The following is a 19,715-nucleotide window of genomic DNA, read 5'->3' as shown; positions in this document are numbered from 1 at the left end:
CTGAAAGAGATTCTAAAATTAAAACTTCCAGGAGTAGTATAGCCAAATTCCAAAGCTTTCAGGTCGAGGAGAAAATACTGAAAACAACCAAAGAGAAACAATTCAGATATCATGGGGACAGTCAGGGTAAAAAAAAAAAGTCCTAAGAGCTTCTACATCAGAGGAGCTTGGAATATGGTGTTCAAGAGAGGCAAAAGATCTAGGATTACAAGCAAGAATCACCTACCCAGAAGGATTACAACCAAGAATCACCTACCCAGAAAAACTGAGTATAATCCTTCAAGGGAAAAAAAATGTTATTTAATATGAAAGAAAACTTTGAAACATTACTGATGAAAAAAACAGAGTTGTATAGAAATTTTGACTTTCAAATGTAAGACTCAAGAGAAGTATAGAAAGGTATATATGAAAGAGAAATCATAAGGGTTTTAATAAGTTTCAACTATTTACCTTCCTACATGGAAAGATGATCCTTACAACTCCTAAGAACTCTATCATTGTTAGGGCACTTAGAAGTAGTATACACAGACAGAGGGTATGGGAGTGAGTTGATTATAATGAGATGATATCCAAAAAATTAAATGAAGGGGTGATAAAGAGGGATATACAGAGAAGAGGGAATGGAGAGGTGGAAAGGGGTAAATTATCTCATATAAAAGAGGCATCAAAGAGCTTTTACAGCGGAAAGGAAGATGAGGGTGAGAGTGATAGGCAATGCTTAAACCTTACTTTCATCAGAATTGGCTCAAAGAGAGAATAACAAACACACTTAATTGGGTATAAAAATCTATAGGATTTATAGGAGGAAAGGGAGAAAGGAGAGAGAAAGAGAAAGAAATGGGGGAAAACAGGACAGAGGGAAGTACACAGTAATCAGAACTGATATAAATGTGATGAACTCACTGATAAAATGGAAGCAGACAGTAAAGTAAATTAAAAACCAGAATCCTATACTATGTTGTTTATAAAAGAAACACATTTGAAGTAGAGAAACATACAGAGAATAAAGGTAAGAGGATAGAGCAGGATTGATTATGCTTCAGTTGAAGTAAAAAAAAAAAAAAGTAGGTTAGTAATTATTATCTCAGACAAAGCTAAAGTAAAAATAGATCTAATTAAAAGAGATAAATGGAAACTACATTTAACTAAAAGGTACCATAGACAATGAAGTCATTAATATTTATATATGTTCCAAATGATATAATGTCCAAATTTTTAAAGGAAAAGTTAGATGATTTATAGGAGAAAATAGACAGTAAAAATATATTAGTGGGGGACCTTAACTTTCTCCTCTCAGAACTAGATCAGTCTAAACAAAAAATAAAGAAGTTAAGGAGATGAATAGAATTTTAGAAAAGTTAGATATAATAGACCCCTCTACAAAAAAAAATTAAATAGAAATAGAAAGAAATGTACCTTTTTCTTAGTAGTAAATGGCAACTAAACAAAAATTGACCAAGTATTAAGGCATAAAAACCTCACATCCTAATGCAGAAAAGTAAAAATATTAAATGCATATTTTTCAGATCATACTACAATAAAAATTACATTCAATATTGGGCTATGGAAGGGATGCCTATATTAGCACAGAGATTACAGCAATTTCTCACGAAGATCACACATTATGACCCAGTGGGATTTATATTAAGAATGCAAGGTATAGGATAGTCCTTACCACTCCTGGGCCAAGGACGGTCCCTAGCCCGGATGAAAAAAGGAGGAGGGTTGGGCGTGGGGCTAGCAACCCCACCCTGTAAAAACTACATCTGCTAAAGAAACTGCAACCTAAAGTAGGGGCAGCTGGGCTAGCTCAGTGGATTGAGAGCCAGGCCTAGAGATGAAAGGTCCTAGGTTCAAATCCGGGCTCAGACACTTCCCAGCTGGGTGACCCTGAGTGACTGTGTGTCCCATTGCCTACTGGTTGTGGCCCTATGCTCCTAGAATGGAGTCCCAGGATAAAAAAAAAAAAGGTATAGGAATTTAAATTTAGGTTTTATGCTAAATATGAGAATTCTAAAGTAATATTGTGGTCCCTGATTTAAAAATATTACAGCTTAAGTCAAAATGACTTTTAGCAGCTTTATTTACAAAGCAGTGGAAAGAGTGAAAGTGGAAAAATGTAGATAGAGACAAAAAGAACCAAAACCCTAAGTTTAATCCTAATGCTTCAGACTGCAAATGCAAATCCAGAAGCGAATCTCACCAGAATCCAAAGTCCTAATTAGGAAGCTGAAATCCGTAGAACCAGGAGAGCTGAAGAATCTGCTGAGAACCTTCAGTCCACACAAGACTAAGACCACCAAGAATCTCACCTGAACTCAGCTGAAGGGAGTGTCCCACCAAAGCGTCAAAGAGCAAAGAGGGTCTCCTCACCAAGAACCAAGGAAGGAACCACTCACCACCGCAGGAACCAAGGGAAGTGTCTCTTCAACCACCAAGGCAGGAATGACTCCAAGCCAGAAGATCCAAAGAGAGAAGTCCCAAATCCAGAAAGCCATGGCCTTTTTATAGTTCTTTTTCCACTTCACTTCCTGTCTCTTCTCCTTTTCAAGGGAACCAATCACAGCTTCCAAACTGCTTAGCCCTACACAGGGCTAGGCAGTCCCCTTTGGAGGTGAGAGTTTTTGACTTGTGAACTCTTCCACCTAGTAGTGTTAAGTAGGGGCATTTTCAGTTTTTGATTGATTAAACTAAAGACTGCTGATTGATTACATTAGAAATAACAAAGAGATAATTCTATTTTCACAAAGGCTGATTCAGTATTAGGAAAACCATCAAAGAAGTGACTATGTAAATAACAAAACCAATAGAAATCATGTGATTATCTCAAAAGGATCAGAAAAACTTTTGACAAATACAACACTAATTTCTATTAAAAACACCAGAGGAATAGGAATAAATGGAGATTTCCTTAAAATGATAAAAAGATAAAAATGATAGAATCTATCTAAAACAATCTACAAGCATTCTCTACAATAGGGATAAGCTAGGAGTCTTCTCATTAAGATCCTGGTAAAGCAAAGATGCCTATCAGCAGCACTATTATTCAATACCGTTCTAGAAATGCAATGAGAAGAAAAAATGGAAGAAATTAAAATGGGCAATGAAAAAGCAACTATTACTCACTGAAGATGATATGATGTTATACTTAGAGAATCTTAGAGAAACAACTAGAAAACTAGTTGAACTAATTAACAACTTTAGCAAAGTTGCATGATGTAACATAAATCTATGTAAATCACCAGCATTTCTATATATCATCAACAAAGTCCAGCAGCAAGAGATAAAGAAATTTCATTTGAAAGAACAACATAAAATACTTGAGAGTTTACCTGCCATGGAAACCCAGGAACCAAATGAACACAATTAAAAACTCTTTTCACACAAATAAAGTTAGATCTGAACAATTGGGAAAATATTAATTGCTCATGAGTAGGCCAAACCAATATAATAAAAATGACATTTCTGCCTTAAGTAATTTACTTATTCAATATTATTCAAATCAAACAACAAAATTATTTTATAAAGCTAGAAAAAATAACAAAATTCATCTGGAAGGACAAAAGGTCAAGAACGTTAAGAAAATCAATGAAAACACAAGGTGAAAGAAAGTGGCCTTGGCATACCAGATCTCAAATAATATTACAAAAAAGGAGTAATAAACAAAACAACCTTGTAGTGGCTAAGAAGTAGAGTAGTGGATCAGTGGAATAGATTAGGTATACAATACACAGCAGTAAGTAACCATAGCAATCCAGTGTTTGATAAACCCAAATATCTAAGCTTTGGGGACAAGAACTCACTATTTGACAAATACTGCATCTCACATCATAATACAAAGATAAAGTCAAAATGGGTACACAATTTAGACATAAAAGGTGATACCATAAGCAAATTAGGGGAGCATAGAATAGTTTACCAGTCAGATCTAAAAATAAGAGATAAATTTATAGCCAAACAAGAGATACCGAACATTACAGATGTAAAATGGATAATTCTGATTATATTAAAAAGGTTTTGCACAAACAAAACCAATGGAGCCAAGATCAGAAGAAAAGAAGAAAACTGGGTAAAAATTTTACACTGTTTCTCTGATAAAGGCCTCATTTTTCAAATTTATAGAGAACTGAGCCAAATTTATAAGCATATAAGTCATTACCTAATTGATAAATGGTCAAGGGATATGAACAGGCAGTTTTCAGAAGAAATCAAAGTTCTCTAGTCATATGAAAAAAAGTTCTAAATCACTATTGATTAAAGAAATGCAAATTTTTTAAATGGAGCTATCACTTCACACCTATAAAATCAACTAATATGACAGAAAAGGAAAATGGCACATGTTGGAGGGGATTTGGGAAAATTGGGGCACTAAGCATTGTTGGTGCTTCTAGAGAACAATTTGAACAGACTAGGTCTGCATGCCAAAGAGTTAAAAAAAAAAAAAAAGGGAAAAAGAAAAAGACCAAAAATATTTATAACAGTTCCTTTTATGGAGGCAACGATTTGAAAATTGAGGGAATGCCCATCAAGTGGGGCATAACATGACTGAACAAGTTGTGGAATATGATTGTGATGGAATATTATTGTGCTATAAGAAATGATGAGCAAGATAGTTTCAGAAAAATCTGGGAAATACTATTGTTGTATAAGGAAAGATGAGCAGGATAATTTCAGAAAGAGCTGAGAGGACCTTTGTGAACTCATGCAGAGTGAAATAAGCAGAACAAGGACAATGTTATTTATGCACAGCAACTGCAATATTGTGGAATGATCAAAAGGGTATTAACAGCATTACAATGACCCAGGACAATTCTGAGGGATTTACGAAAAAGAATTATCAACTTCCAGATAAAGAACTGTTAGAATAGGAATGCAGATGAAAATATATGATTGATCATTTGTTAATTTGGATATATGTTTTGGGGTATTGGTTTTATAAGATTATTCACTCATAGAAATGAATATGAAAATATGTTTTGCTTGATAATACATGTGTAACCCAGATTGAATTGCTTGTCAGCTCCAGGAGGGAGGAGGAAAGAAGAGAGGGAGATAATATAGATCATATAGCTTCAGAAACTTATGTAGAAATTTTTTAAAATAAAAAATCCACATAAAAGTAATTAAAAATAAAAATAAGATGAATGATATGGAAATGCATTTTACATGATAATACAAGTATAACTCTGAAAAAACATAATTGAGGATATTAGTAACAAAAGTAATAAAAATCATATGATTATTTTTTTATAGAAAAATATGGGGAGACTAATATGAACTAATTCAAAATGAAATGAGCAGAACCAGGAGAAAATTATACACAGTAACAGCAATAATGATCAACAATGAATGACTTAGCCATTATCAACAATACAGTGATCTATAATAATTAATTCCAAAGGGCTTTCGATAAAAATGTTATCTACCTCCAGAAAAAGAAGTGATAGAATCTGAGTTCAGATCAAAGCATACTTTTTTTTTTTTTAAACTCCTGTACTTCGGTGTATTGTCTCATAGGTGGAAGATTGGTAAGGGTGGGCAATGGGGTCAAGTGACTTGCCCAGGGTCACACAGCTGGGAAGTGGCTGAGGCCGGGTTTGAACCTAGGACCTCCTGTCTCTAGGCCTGACTCTCACTCCACTGAGCTACCCAGCTGCCCTCTCAAAGCATACTTTTTTTTTTTTTTAGTAACAATTTTTTTTTATTTTTAAACCCTTAACTTCTGTGTATTGGCTTATAGGTGGAAGAGTGGTAAGGGTAGGCAATGGGGGTCAAGTGACTTGCCCAGGGTCACACAGCTGGGAAATGTCTGAGGCTGGATTTGAACCTAGGACCTCCCGTCTCTAGGCCTGGCTCTCAATCCACTGAGCTACCCAGCTGCCCCCAAAGCATACTTTTTAAATTTGTTTTTCTTGTTTTGTTTTGCTTTGGTTTTGATCTATGTTTTCTTTCACAACATAACTAATATGGAAATGTGTTTTGCATGACTGCATATGTATAACCTAATATCAAATTGTTGGCCTTTTTAATGGGGAGGATGTGAGGGAGAGAGAGAATTTGGAATTCAAAATTTTGAAAATTAAGTGCTAAAAATTGTTTTCACATGTAATTGGAAAAAATAAAAGACTTCAAAAACTAACAATAACTCCTTATATTTTGGAGAGCATTTCCTATGTATTTTCTCACTTGTTTACCACTACACATCCATTCCCCCTTTGTGCTCAACAGTAGGGAGTTTACTACAAAAGCTATATAGATTAACAGGTGGGATAGCCACTCATATGTATACTCTTTGTGTGGGTTTTGTTTGGCCTTTTGGATGGGGGAGAGGGGAAGGGAATCACCAAATAAAGTACAGTTGCCTTTTAGAGACTCACCTTGAAACAACCCCATGAGTATTCGGGAGAGAGTCATAAAGACCAAGTGGGAGCTACTGATGTGGGAGAGCAACGGGGTAACAGCTGTGATGAAACCCCAAGCTGATGCTGAGATCAAGATGACTTTGTCTCCTCCAATCCTGGAAGAGAGAAGAGATAGAATTTACATGGGAGGAAGAAGAGGGTGGCACAAAGGAAGAGCAAGAAATGGAGGAAGATCACTTTTATTTTCTCTCTTCTCTTTCAATCTTGTCTTTTCTTGCTTTTCTCTTTCCCATTCTCTTTCTCTCCTTCCCTTCTCCCTCTCTCTTGCTTTTCTCTCTGGTTTCTCTCCCTCCCCTCCCTCCAACTTTCTTCCTGTCCTTTTCTCCACTCCATTTCTCCCTGTCTCTGTCTCTCCCCCTTCTACTTTTTCTTCATCTCCTCTCCCTCCTTCCTCCTTCTCTTGCTTTTTTCTTTCACTTTTGTCTCTCCCTTTCTTCTTTGCCCTCTTTTTTTATCTCTCTCTTCACCCTTTTTGCTTTTCTCTTTCTTACTCTTATCCTCTCTGTCCCTTTCTCTTCTCACCTCCTTGTCCCTCTACCCCTCCTTTCTACCCTTTCCCTCCCATTTCTGTTTCTGTATCTTTTCCTCCCTTCTTCACTCTGTCCTATCGTATACATGGTTGAAATGACAAATATGAAGAATTCAGAGATACATTGGGAAGATTTGGATGAAATGAGGCTATCTAAAGAAACACCAAGATAATAATATACATGAATACAATGTGATTAATGAGATATAAAAGCATTTGAAATGTGATGAATTGTGATTCTCTCAGTCCTAGAGAAGTGATAAGGAAAAGCACCTTCTTCCACTTGGTTCCTCTGTCTTTTGGCCGATATGTGTGTGTGTGTGTGTGTGTGTGTGTGTGTGTGTGTGTGTGTGTGTAGATATATGTATATTTCCTGAACTAAAAGGAAGGGGTTTAATGTTTAATTAAGGAATTATGAGGAAATGACTGCAACATAAAGAGATAAGCAATAAAACTTTTTTTTAAAGAGGAACTGGAAGAGAGTTGATATGTCATAGCAGGTGAACCCTTATTAGTCAGTCAGAATCACTAACATCTAAGAAAACCAGGAAATGAAAGAGCCGACTGCCGTTTTACATACTTAGGTTCCTTAATGTATCTTTTCCTAACAAGATTTAAGAAATTGACTTTGGTCCCTTAACTTATATTTGCTCTGAATTATGAGGATAGCTTCTCTATATATCTATCTGGAATCCTTTCTCTTTCATTGCTATTAAAGAGAAAAATGACTATTCCTTTCTTCTACATAATTCTCTAACCATTTTTTCCCTACTTACTAAATATTAACTAAAATAAAGGCAAAGTTCCATATGTTCTCATTCCTTAAGAAATGTGGGTAGGGGGCAGTGAGGTGGCTCAGCGGATTAAAAGCCAGGCCTAGAGATGGGAGGTCCTGGTTTCAAATGTGGCCTCAGACACTTCCTAGCTGTGTGACCCTGGGCAAGTCACTTAACCTCCATTGCCTAGCCCTTACCATTCTTCTGCCTTGGAACCAATACACAGTATTAATTCTAAGACAGAAGGTAAGGGTTTAAAAAAAAAAAAAAAGAAAGAATGTATTGATTCCAAGATGGAAGATAAATGTTTTAAAAAAAAAGAAAAAAAGAAATATGGGGAAAATGGAGGTGGGGTGGAGAAGAGAATAAGGATGAGGGGAGTTATCTGATGCCAAGCATAGAGAACATCTAAAGTGGGAAAAAGTGAACTCACCGATCCCCAAGATGGCCCCCCATGATCTGAGTTAAGCAGTAACCCCAAAAGAAGCTACTCAATAAGATCCCAGACTGCTTCTTGTTCCAGCCAAAATCTTCATTCATTGAGACAGCACAGATGGGCATAGTGACCCGGGCACAGTATAGAAGACATGTCCCCAGGAGTAACATCACAGTCCAAACCTGGCATTCAGGCCTAGGAAAAGCACCATGAAAGCAGTCAGATTATTAAGAGATCTCACCCAAGTGTGAAAGGGAATTTTTTTTAATTCCCTTTGTCTATTTTAAATTAATCAATCAGGAACTTGAAGTATACCCCTACTTAACACTTAGTAAGTCACTAACAATGAGAGTTTACACTTACCTAGTCCTAAATGACTACAAGCACTGCCCCCCTCCCCACCTCCCCACCCCCAGTGCTAGGCAAATTGAGAGACTTTGATTGGTTCCTGAGATGTCATAGACCAGCCCACAGTGAAAGGAAGGAGAAACCAGTGACCCAAGAGCATTCTAATTCATTCTGCTGCCTTGGTGGTTCTTGCTGAGAAAGGATTTCTGCATTGGTGGGATTCTTCTGCCTTGGACTTCTGCATTGGAGATTGATTCTGCACTGGTAAGACTCTTGCTAAAGAGACTACCATGACTCCTGGTTGGAGATTGGGACCTGAGGGAGCCTTTGTCAGAGTTGAGCTAGATGTCTTCGGATTGGCAATTATAGTGTATTTATCTAGGCAATATTTTCTACCACCTTCCTACATTTCCCTCTTTACTATCTCTACCCTGCTGTAATAAAGCTACTAAAGCTACTAACATACTCCTGGTTTAATTTTTAATTTTTATAAACAGCAACCACAACAATTCTTTTTTTAACCATTATTATTTTTGTCAAACCAATTTTAATTATTATATTTGGCCACCCAATTTTAATTATGGCACAAGGAAAAAAGCAACTTGAATTATTTTTTTTTCTTTAACAAGAGAAGACATAAAAGACTAAAGATGCCTTGTATATGGAAATGTTTTGCATGATATATTGCATGTATAACTCAGATCAAATTGCCTGCCAGCTCAAGGGATAGGAGGGAGGGAGACAATTTGGATCATTTAACTTTGGAAAAGTATGTGGAAATTTATTTTATGTAACTGATAAAATAAAATGTGTTTACTAAAAAATTAAAAAATAAAGAGATACCTGATATTTTTTCTTNTTATGTAACTGATAAAATAAAATGTGTTTACTAAAAAATTAAAAAATAAAGATACCTGATATTTTTTCTTTAAAAATTAAACTAAAAAAAAAAAAAGAACCATCTCTGTGGCTAATAATAAATATAATAATAATAAAAATATAAAAATTTAAATAAATATAATAATAAAAATAAGATAAAGTATATCCTTTAAGATAAAGTAATGCCTATTAGTTTATGTTGTTTGCCAGTTTTTATTGAGAAATCCAATTTCCTAAAACATGAGTTATAAGCTTTATCATCAGTCACAAGCAGATCAAATAACCAGTGAAGATTATGGTAAGCAGTTAATGACCTATAAGTAAACTTTTACATTTAAAGAACTTTAATATTATTTTTATTATATTATTATACATCATATGATTATAATAATACATTATTGCATAATATATTATATATTATTATATTATTATTATTATATTATTAATTTAAAGAAACTCTTTGAGAAAGGGAAAACTCAAGACTTAGGTGTTTTTTGGTCAAGAATGTATCATAAATCAAATAGATATTATTTCTGGAATAACCACTCATTGTTTCCTCTCCCTTACTGCTGAAAATCTAGTTTGCTACATTTAATTTCCATTTTAAGAAATGTGACAGAAGCTAGAAAAAATACAAAATATAAATCCACAAAGGGACTAAGGAGAAAGGCAGTGCCCTAGACAGCCATAGACAAGTTTGGAGTGGGGCAGGTTTCGGGGAGAAAAGCAATCAGTTCAGGTTTTGGATAAGTTGAGTTTCAGATATCTACAAGACCTCTAGACTGAGATATCCAATAGGTAGTAGAAGATTGGAGGCTTGAGGTTGGCAGAGAGCATTGGGATGACTTAAGTAGATTTAAAAATTATCAGCACAGAGATAATTGAATCCATAGGAACTAAGAAGATCACTAAGTGAATTAGTACAGAGGGAGAAGAGAAGTGAACCCAAGACAAAACCCTGTGGGATGCCCACATAACCAGAGTTAAAATGAGTTGTCCAAAATGATACAGATACTGAGTGACAGAGCCAGGATTGGAACCCAGGTCTTCTGACTCCAATTGTAGAATTTTTCTTACTGCACTAAACTGCCTTCTATCCATTATAATGACCATTGAATTTTGCTTTTATTTGGAGTTACTGTCCTGCACATAGTTTTTGTCAAAATGTATATTTTTTCACTCTATCACTTTATATCACCCCATATTTATGATTATTGTTTCTAATTATAAAAACTAATATTTATATGAGGTAGCTATGTGGTACAATGGATAGCCGGAAGCCAGGTAGACTTACCCTTCCTGAGTTCAAATCTGGCCCTCAAACGCCAGTTGGGTGACCACTGTTTAACCCTGTTTGCCTCAGTTTTTCATCAATAAAATGAGCTGGAGAAGGAAATGACAAACCACTCCAGTATCTTTACTAAGAAAATCCTAAATGGAGTCTCAAAGAGACAGACATGACTGAAACCACAATTCAATGACAAAATTCCTTATATTCATCATTCCTTACAGTTGCAGACTATTTGGTATTCAATTCAACAGAAAATGTTTAAGCCCTTATCCATGTGAAATATTCTATAGTAAACTGGAAAGGATACAGTCTAGATGAGATAATATTCCTGCCTTCTTGGAGCTTACATTCTAGCAAAGAATAAAGACACAAATGCAAACAACTACGATGCAAAAAATTACATAGTAAGTGCATAAGAAAAGTGCCAAGCAGGCAGTGCTTTGTGAACTGAGGTTGTGCTTGCCTGTTACAGATTGGACATGTCAAAAACCTCATGGAGAAGGTGCTTATGCTGAGCTTTAAAGGATGAAGACATGCAGTTCAATTTGGGTAGAGGGTATTATAAGTGGAGAATAATAAGATAAGTTAAATCTTAGGTGAAAGGTATAGAGGACACTAAACTGTAAAAGGCTCTAAATGCCAGATTGACTTCAAATTGTACTCTGTAGGCAATTAGGAACTATTGAGAGCTAAGTATTTTGCTTTTTTTTTTTTTAACCCTTTTTAAAAAACCCTTACCGTCTATCTTATGAAAAAAAGTTGTTGCAAAGGTAAAGTGTCCTGGTTTCAAAGTATCATTTCCAAGGCAGAGGAGAAGTAAGGATTAGGCAATTGGGATTAACCGGAATCAAGTGTCTGAGGCCAGGTCTGAACCCAAGACTTCTTGTCTCCAGGACTGGTTCTCTATCCACTGAGCCACCTAGCTGCCTCTAAGTAGCTTTCTAATAATATCCATTATGCAGTTTCTCTAATTAGGATTGTTGCTAATAATTATTACTAACTTACTGTAAAATCTTTGTCTATACCTAGCAAGCATCAACAAAAATTATCCAATTTAAAAAATAAATTAAAAATACATAGTCATAAACTCCAAATAATCTAAAATTTTCTAAAGCAATGTGAAGGCAGAGGCAAGATGGCCAAATGGCAAGTACAGTCCAAGTCTACCCCAAGATTCCTCCACATAGATCTAAAAAATGTGCCAGATGGAGGTCTGATGGGGAAAACCAAGAAAATGTCAGTGATTCATTTTTCCAGTCTAGGTCATCAAAGGAAGACAGAAAAGTCAGATGGAATGTAGTCTAGAATGCAAGAAGAGGCTGTGCATCAGGGTAAGAAGAGGTTCCAGCCCTTGGCACAGAGAATCTTTTTTGCTTTTTAATTTTTTTATTAATTAAGAAAATTTTTCCGTCGTTCCATGATTCATGTTCTTTCCTTTCCCTCCTCCTTCCCTCTCCCATAGCCAATGTGCAATTTCCCTGGGCTTTACATGTATCATTGATCAAGACCTATTTCCATATTATTGATATTTACACTAGGGTGATCATTTAGAGTCTACATCCCTAATCATATCCCCATGAACCCATGTGATCAGATTAAGTTGTTTTTCTTCTATATTTCTGCTCCCACAGTTCTTTCTCTGGATGTGGATAGCTTTCTTTCTCACAGGTTCCTCAGAAATGTCTTGGATCACTGCGTTGCTACTAGTAGAGAAGTCCATTACATTTGATTGTTGGCACAGAGAATCTTGATTTTGTGCAGGGTAATAGGAGCCAACTGACAGTTCTGTTCACCACTACCCAGTTCTGAGTCCCACTAAGGAAGAAACCTATGCCAGGAGGTGATGCTTAAGAAGTTGTGAGGGCCCTAAACTATTTTTCAAAAAGAAGTTCTGATATGAAAAGAGTCTCAATTGTAGCCTTCAGTCCAATCTGAGATATGCAGCCAAATAATCATGAGTTCCTGTTTATTTTTATTTTATTTATATCCCTATTTCTATTTCTATTTATTTTTATTTATATCCCTAGTTCTGCCAAGCTCTCCATCACTGTACCTGGTGGGCAAAAGATACCTGGATCACTTTCAAACCAGGACAATTGGTTTGAAATGGCCAAACGTCATGAATTTTACAAGGGAAGGAAGGTGGACTGGAGTCTCTTCTCACTCAGGAAAATTTTTTTTATTTCCTTTCACAGAGATGTCCTAGGAACTGGCTAGAAGAAGACGCAGCTGAACCAAACAGGAAGGAGAAGTATGAAATGTGGAAGTTTCAAAAAAAAAAAAAAGACTAATTTCAAAGCAGAAACAACCTACCCCAATTGAGCTATAAGCGTCTCAGGGAGAATCTACATATTCCATGCTTTTGAGACCATCACATCACAGTTCCCCTGGGAAAAGAATAACTAAAATCCAAGAATCTCCTCAGTTATTATAGAACTGAGGAGTGACTTCTGTATTTCTGGAGTTATAACCAAAAGTTGACCCACCCTATTGTAACTGTTACAGGAAAGGGGCCTTGGGTAATCATTACTTCCGTTTTGCTGGTAATTAAATTTTTATCAGAGCAGTTCATATATCTAGACAATAAAAAGAACTAAAGAACTTACTCCAAATGGTGGCTGTTTCTCTAGGATCCAAAAATAAATAAATACTTATTTTTTAAAATCTAGATATGGAAATTTTTTTAAACATCTTTTTTTGTATTCTTTCTGGAAGAGGAGAGATATATTGGGAAATGTAGGTGATATAAAACAAAATGTTTGAACAAAATAAAAAATTTACAGATGGACAGAAAAGGTTCCAATTACTCATTTTCAATCATTCTCTGTAGGACAAAGTGAATGGGTCAGGTCATTCTCCTGGGAGTTTAGTTGTTACTATTGTTATTAAATATATAAAAAAATATAAAAAATAAAAATAAGAAGAATGTCACATAAGCAAGGCCTGCCCAAGCAAAACATATTAATTCTGACCCAAACCAATTTGTAATTCAGGTAACTGAGCCTTTTACTAATACTAGTTTATATTCCAAAAAAATACTGTATGCCAAGCTCTTTAAGTTATATAAAGGTCAGCTACTATTATGATGTTTAGAACCCATTCTTACCTATTCATTAAAAATAGGTTGACCATTTTATTATCCTGGTATATTTCAAAGCATAAAAAAAACTATTGAAAATTTTTATGTTTTTCAATAATGTATTTTAGTTTCCTCATTACTCTGAAGAAATCCTAAAGATAAAATGTTTAAATTAGTAGAGTAGATTTATTTTTTAAGTTTTATTGATGTTTTGAAATATTTTTATTGATGTCTTTTGTTTTTCCATGATAATTATTTCAGGATGTGCTTCCCCTATAACTGTCCTACCCAAAGAAAAAGCAGGTAAGCAAAAACATCCATATAGCCACTATATTGGATAGTTTATTTTGAAGAGCCTGCTCTTCGCTCAGGGGTCTCTGGAGGTGGGATGGCGTGGCGAAAATGAAATGAAAACAAGCCAGAATGCAAGTGGAATTGCAGAGGCTGTTCTCTCTAGTGCCGTCTGCTGATTTTTATTTTTATGCCCTTTTTTCTTTATGATCTCATTTAGGTTTTGGTTTTCCCATACGTTCAAAATCACATATTAACTTTTGAAATATCATATGATTGTCATTTACTAATTATCCTATTGTGGTTAAAAAAAGAAGCAAGCTTTATCAGTCAAGAATTATTCATTATGGAATGGCTTAGTTGGAACTTTATTATTTTCTGCCATCCTTAAGGTACAAGAACATCATTTCCTAGTTAAGCATAATGGTTGATTATATTTTAACTAATTAAATCTTGCATATTATTACTTTATGCTATTCATACCTATCATTAATCAAGAAGATAGTTATGGTAGTTGATTATATCAAATAGGATACAATAATATCAGTCTGGTCCAAATTTTGTTCCCATTACATTCTTTCGTTTTTCACTATTTTTCAAAAGTATGTTTCCTGTTCTTTCTGCTATAGGTTTAATAAGAATGCAGTTCTGGAAGGGTGATTTTGTGCTAATTTGTCATTCCCCTGTTTTCCTTGTGTTTCACTGTTTCCTTGGTCTGTGAGAGTTTGGGAACAAACCCAAGCCAGGTACATTCTTGCTGGGGAATTTAGAAACTTGCATTAACTCACTAACTGCTGGTTTATTGCAGGGATGATTCTAGGGGAAGTTTCTGTATTATGGGGGTTTTAGGGGTCTATTTTGGGATAGTGAGTAGTCTGTGACTATGGTTGTTCTTGCCATGAACTTGCATTGTTTTCCTGTGTCTCCCTGGGGCTAAATAAGGATACTGATTGCAATAATTTCAATACAAGTGAATGCTACTGAGAAAAGTCACATAGGGGAAACTGAGTGAGAAATTTCCATCCTTCTGACCCCTGCTTTGCAGATGCCAGAGCTGGTGATGAGCTGTGCTAAATGTCATGGGCTTTGATGGCTTCCTGCAGTTTATGAAATCTTCAACACTCCTCAGAGGAGGGAGGTGTACATTCCTACAGGGGCAAAACTGGACATTACAGTGACACAGGCTTCCACTTAATTTGTTTTTTAAACCCTTACCTTCTATCTTAGAGTGGATACTGTGTATTGGCTCTAAGGCAAAAGAGTGGTAAGGGCTAGGCAATGGGGGTCAATTGACTTGCCTAGGGTCACACAGCTGGGAAGTGTCTGAGGCCAGACTTGAACCTAGGACCTCCCATCTCTAGGCCTGGTTCTCAATCCACTGAGCTACCCAGCTGCCCCCAAGTCACTTAATTTTTGTATTTTTTTCATTACATTATTTTGATTACTGTGTATAGCATTTCCCTGGTTCTTCTTACTTCTATTAGTTCTTATGAGTCTTCCCATATTGCTTTAAATTACACATCTGCTGATTCTTACAATGCAATTATATTCCATCTATTCTTTTTACTTCTCCATAATTCATTTTCCATAGCACTTTTCACAAATGTTTTAAATGTTCTCTTATCTCCTTAAAATCCCATTCTCCTCCTTTACTCTAGTCTCTGATGAAAAAATCCTCTCTTTAGCAATGCTAATCTCTTTACATATATCCTTGTATCTAATAATTCCTTTCATCCCAATCAACAGATTACCTCACAATAATCCCTTCTCTCACTAATCTTTAATCTCTCCTTCTTTGCTGACTCTTTCCCTGACTCCTAGATTTCTCTCATTCTTAAAAAAAATATTGATTTGTTCCCTACCATCCCCCTCAAGCTGCTGCCCTAATAGCTCTCCATCCTTTAAAAACTCCTAGAAAAACCTGTCTATACTTTTTTCCCCTCTACTTCCTCTCCTTTTACTCACTTCTCTACCCTTGACAATCTAGGTTCTTACTCAAATCTAGATTATTACTCAAAGAAATTGCCCTCTCCAAAGTGAGCAATGATCTCCTAATTACAAAATCTGATGAACTTTTCTTGGTGTACATCTTTGATCCTTTTGACTAACTCCTCCTAGATAGTTTCTCCTCTTAGGTTTCCCTGACTCTTCTCTCTTGTTTCTCTTACCTGTCTGACCACATTGCTGGATCATCATGAATATCACACTCCTTAACTGTTTTTTTTTTTAATTAATTTGTTTGTTACATTAAAGTTCCTAAGTACCTCCCTCCTTCCCTCCCCTCCCTGCACTAGAGAAGGCATAGTTTGACCCCCTAAAAAAGTATATATAAAACTATGTCTTTTTTTTTTAAACCCTTAACTTCTTTGTATTGGCTCCTTGGTGGAAGAGTGGTAAGGGTGGGCAATGGGGGTCAAGTGACTTGCCCAGGGTCACACAGCTGGGAGGTCACACACCTCAAATCTGAGGCCAGATTTGAACCTAGGACCTCCAGTCTCTAGGCCTGACTCTCAATCCACTGAGCTACCCAGCTGCCCCTAAAACTATGTCTTGCTTGTTTCTAGTTATCAATTCTTTCTCTGGATAGAAATCTCAGATTTAAAATATATATAGAACTTTGTCAAATATATAAAACTATGAGCCATTCCTCAAATGATCAACAGTCAAAGGACATGAACAGTTTTTGGATAAAGAAACCAAAGAGATATATATATATATATATATGAAAAATGCTTTAAATCATTATTGATTAGAGAATGAAAATCATACCCCTTAATTATGTGAGTGTTCCCTAGGCTTTGTCCTGAATCCTCTTCTATTTTTATACTCTCTCTCTCTGGGCATTTCCAGTTTTCTTTATTGTCCTCCTCCCCTTAGGTGCTAGTGCATTTCCCCGCTAATACAAGTAAAACCTTGAATCGGCTTTTTTTATATATACCTATATATGTGCATATGTACTCTCTTGAGGATAAAGTCAGGTTTGCTTTCATCTTTGTATTCTCAGAACCTAGCATAATGATTAGTATACAGTAAGAGCTTAATAAATTATTTTTAATTGATACTCATCAGCTACCATGAGTTTAATGATCATTTCTACACAGGCAACTCCTAGATCTAAATACCCCCTAGAGTTTCTCCTGAGCCTCAGTTCTGTTTCACCAATTACATAATGGACATTTTCAGAATTTAATTTCATGTATTTAATTAATTAATTTAGAATAATTTTCCATGGCTACATAGATCATGTTCTTTCCCTCCCCTCCTCCCACCCCACTCCCATAAGCCAATGGGCAATTCCACTGCGTTTTACATGTGATAATAGACATTTTCAAATAAAAGTCCCTTAGACATCTAAATTGAATGTGTCCAAAACTCATTCTTTTTCCTCTCAGGTCTATTCCTCTTCCAAACTTCCTTATTTCTGTTGAGGAGGCCACCATCCTTCCGGTCACACCGGGGTTCTCAAACTAAAAGCCATTTCTAGCTCCTCACTAACTCTTATTAAACACATCCAATCAGATGCCAAGTATTGCTGATTCTACCTCCACAGTATCTCTTGCACCCGTAAACTTTTTCTCTATTCACATGATTACTACTTCTGTTCAAGTCATCACCTCTTGGCTGGATTGCTACAAACGCCTCCTGCTTGGTCTTCTTGCTCCCAATCTCTTCCCACTCCAAACGCTCCTCCAAAGAGCAAACAACTATTCCTAAAACATACAAGCCTGATCATATCATTTTCCTGCTCAAAAAGCTCCAGGGCCATCTTCTTGCCTCAGGGATAAAATACACACTACTTTGATGGCCTTTAAAGTCTTTTTCTTCTTGGTTCCAACTAACCTTCCCAGCCTTATTAAACTAACCTTCTTGCTCTTCCTCACACATGACATTCCATCTCTCATTTCCAAGCCTTTGCAAAGACAATGCCCCATGCTTGGAATGCACCACTCCTTCATTTCTGCCTCTTAAAATCTCTAGCTGCCTTCAAAGCTCAGCTCAAAGCCACCTTTTTACATGGGGCCTTTCCTGATTTCCACTACCACTGCTAGTGTTGCCATAGAAAAATCATAACATTTATTCTACATATACCTGAATATAATAGAAATGTATATATATGGTATTTACGGTATACACAAAAGTGAACACATGTTGTTTCCCTTGATAGAATCCAAGTTCCTTGAGGGCAGGGACTATATTTTTTTGTCCTTGTATCCACAGAACATAACACCTGGCATATAGAAGATACTTAATGAGTGCTTTTTGGGTGATCACATTCCTTATACAGGGTAGATTTGTTACAATATAACAGGCATCTGTGCTTTTAAACCACATGGTATTTTCTCAGAGGTCCCTGCTCTTCCAAAAGAATCAACAGTAAGTCTTGGACAAGCTGTCATAAGCAGATGAAAACTTTCACCTAACTGCTACTGCGTCTTAACAACTCCTTTCTTACCCCATGCTTGCCTTCTTTCCTGGTGTGGTGTTCAGTGTGAAGCCCAGCTAGCCTGACCAAAACATTTCAGCTGTTTAGCCAATACATTCCACTGTGAACACTAGGTAAATATCTAAATACGAAGTGACACAGCCAGGATTGTTAGGTTTATTTAAAAAAAAAATGCTAGCCACTTGGATACAAACCCCATGTGTTTGTGTAAGGTAACAGAATGTTCAGCCAGCCCATGAAGTCTGTCTGAGAACTAGAAGTTTACATCTCTACATTGTACTCTTGTTTTCATCCACAAAATACCTCTATTCTGTGAGGTTCTGTTCAGAGGTGACAGAACACCTCTTTTCCTTTGGTTTTCATCTAAGTTAAGTGGGGTCTGGTTTAAATGAGGGCACTCCATTTAGAAGTATTTGCCTCAGAGGCAAATATTGTACAGGATAAGAAAAAAAAAACCCTTTAAGTTCAATAAAGAAAGGGTGAAAGTACCACCAAAGCACACATTTCAGTGACCAAATGTTGTCAGAGTATTTTAAATACATAAAGAAGGCCAATGACACAAAGTTCTGGACCAGGGTCAGTTATGAAGAGAAGTCAGTCTGAGCCTGGGCAAGGTCTCTACTCTCATCCACCCTGTCCTTGTAAAATTGTAAGCCCGGAATTACCTTTGATACTTAAAAAGGCATAGATATAGATGGAGTGATGCATATAGATAGCTTTCATTTAAAAAAAAAAACAACTCTTTTCAACTTCCTTCCTTCCTTATGATTCTGAAATTAATTGGTTACACCTACGGTGTAACTTAAGGTTCAAAAACTATTCAGAATATTGGATTTCATCATATATAACCTAGGCACTCAAGAAAGGTCAATGAGAGAAAATAAATGTGAAAAAGTAGATGTTTACTTTTCTATGGAAGAGTGGGAAAAGTACTGGACTTGAAATCAGAGGACAGGAGCAATTAAGTGACTCAATAGATTGAGAGCCAGGCCTGGAGATGGGAAGTCCTGGGTTCAAATGTGAACTCAGATATTTCCTAGCTGTGTGACCTTGGACAAGTCACTTAATTCCGATTGCCTAGCCCTTACTGCTCTTTTACCTTGGAACCAATAATAAGTATCAGTTTTAAGATAGAAGGTAAGGGTCTTTAAATAAGAAGACCAGAGTTCAAATTCTGACCTTGTTACTTACTTTAGTGACTTCAGACAAGTCACTTTCCT

General features: G+C 36.0%; 1 protein-coding gene across 1 annotated transcript in view; it reads right to left on the bottom strand.

Annotated features, from left to right (window-relative positions):
- The window catches only part of SLC17A9 (solute carrier family 17 member 9), a 52,569-nt gene that overhangs the window by 23,204 nt on the left and 9,650 nt on the right, over window positions 1-19,715 (bottom strand). Inside the window, exons 2-3 of the mRNA XM_044661163.1 lie at window positions 8,161-8,358; window positions 6,378-6,517 (exon numbers count right to left, since the gene is read on the bottom strand). Of these exons, the coding sequence (XP_044517098.1) occupies window positions 6,378-6,517; window positions 8,161-8,358 (338 nt within the window). The remainder of the gene's footprint in view (window positions 1-6,377; window positions 6,518-8,160; window positions 8,359-19,715) is intronic.

This window comes from Gracilinanus agilis, chromosome 2 (genome assembly GCF_016433145.1).
Source record: "Gracilinanus agilis isolate LMUSP501 chromosome 2, AgileGrace, whole genome shotgun sequence".
NCBI classification, from domain to species: Eukaryota; Metazoa; Chordata; class Mammalia; order Didelphimorphia; family Didelphidae; genus Gracilinanus; species Gracilinanus agilis.
Note: the sequence above shows the minus strand (reverse complement) of the source record. Positions and strands in the feature narration are given on the sequence as shown.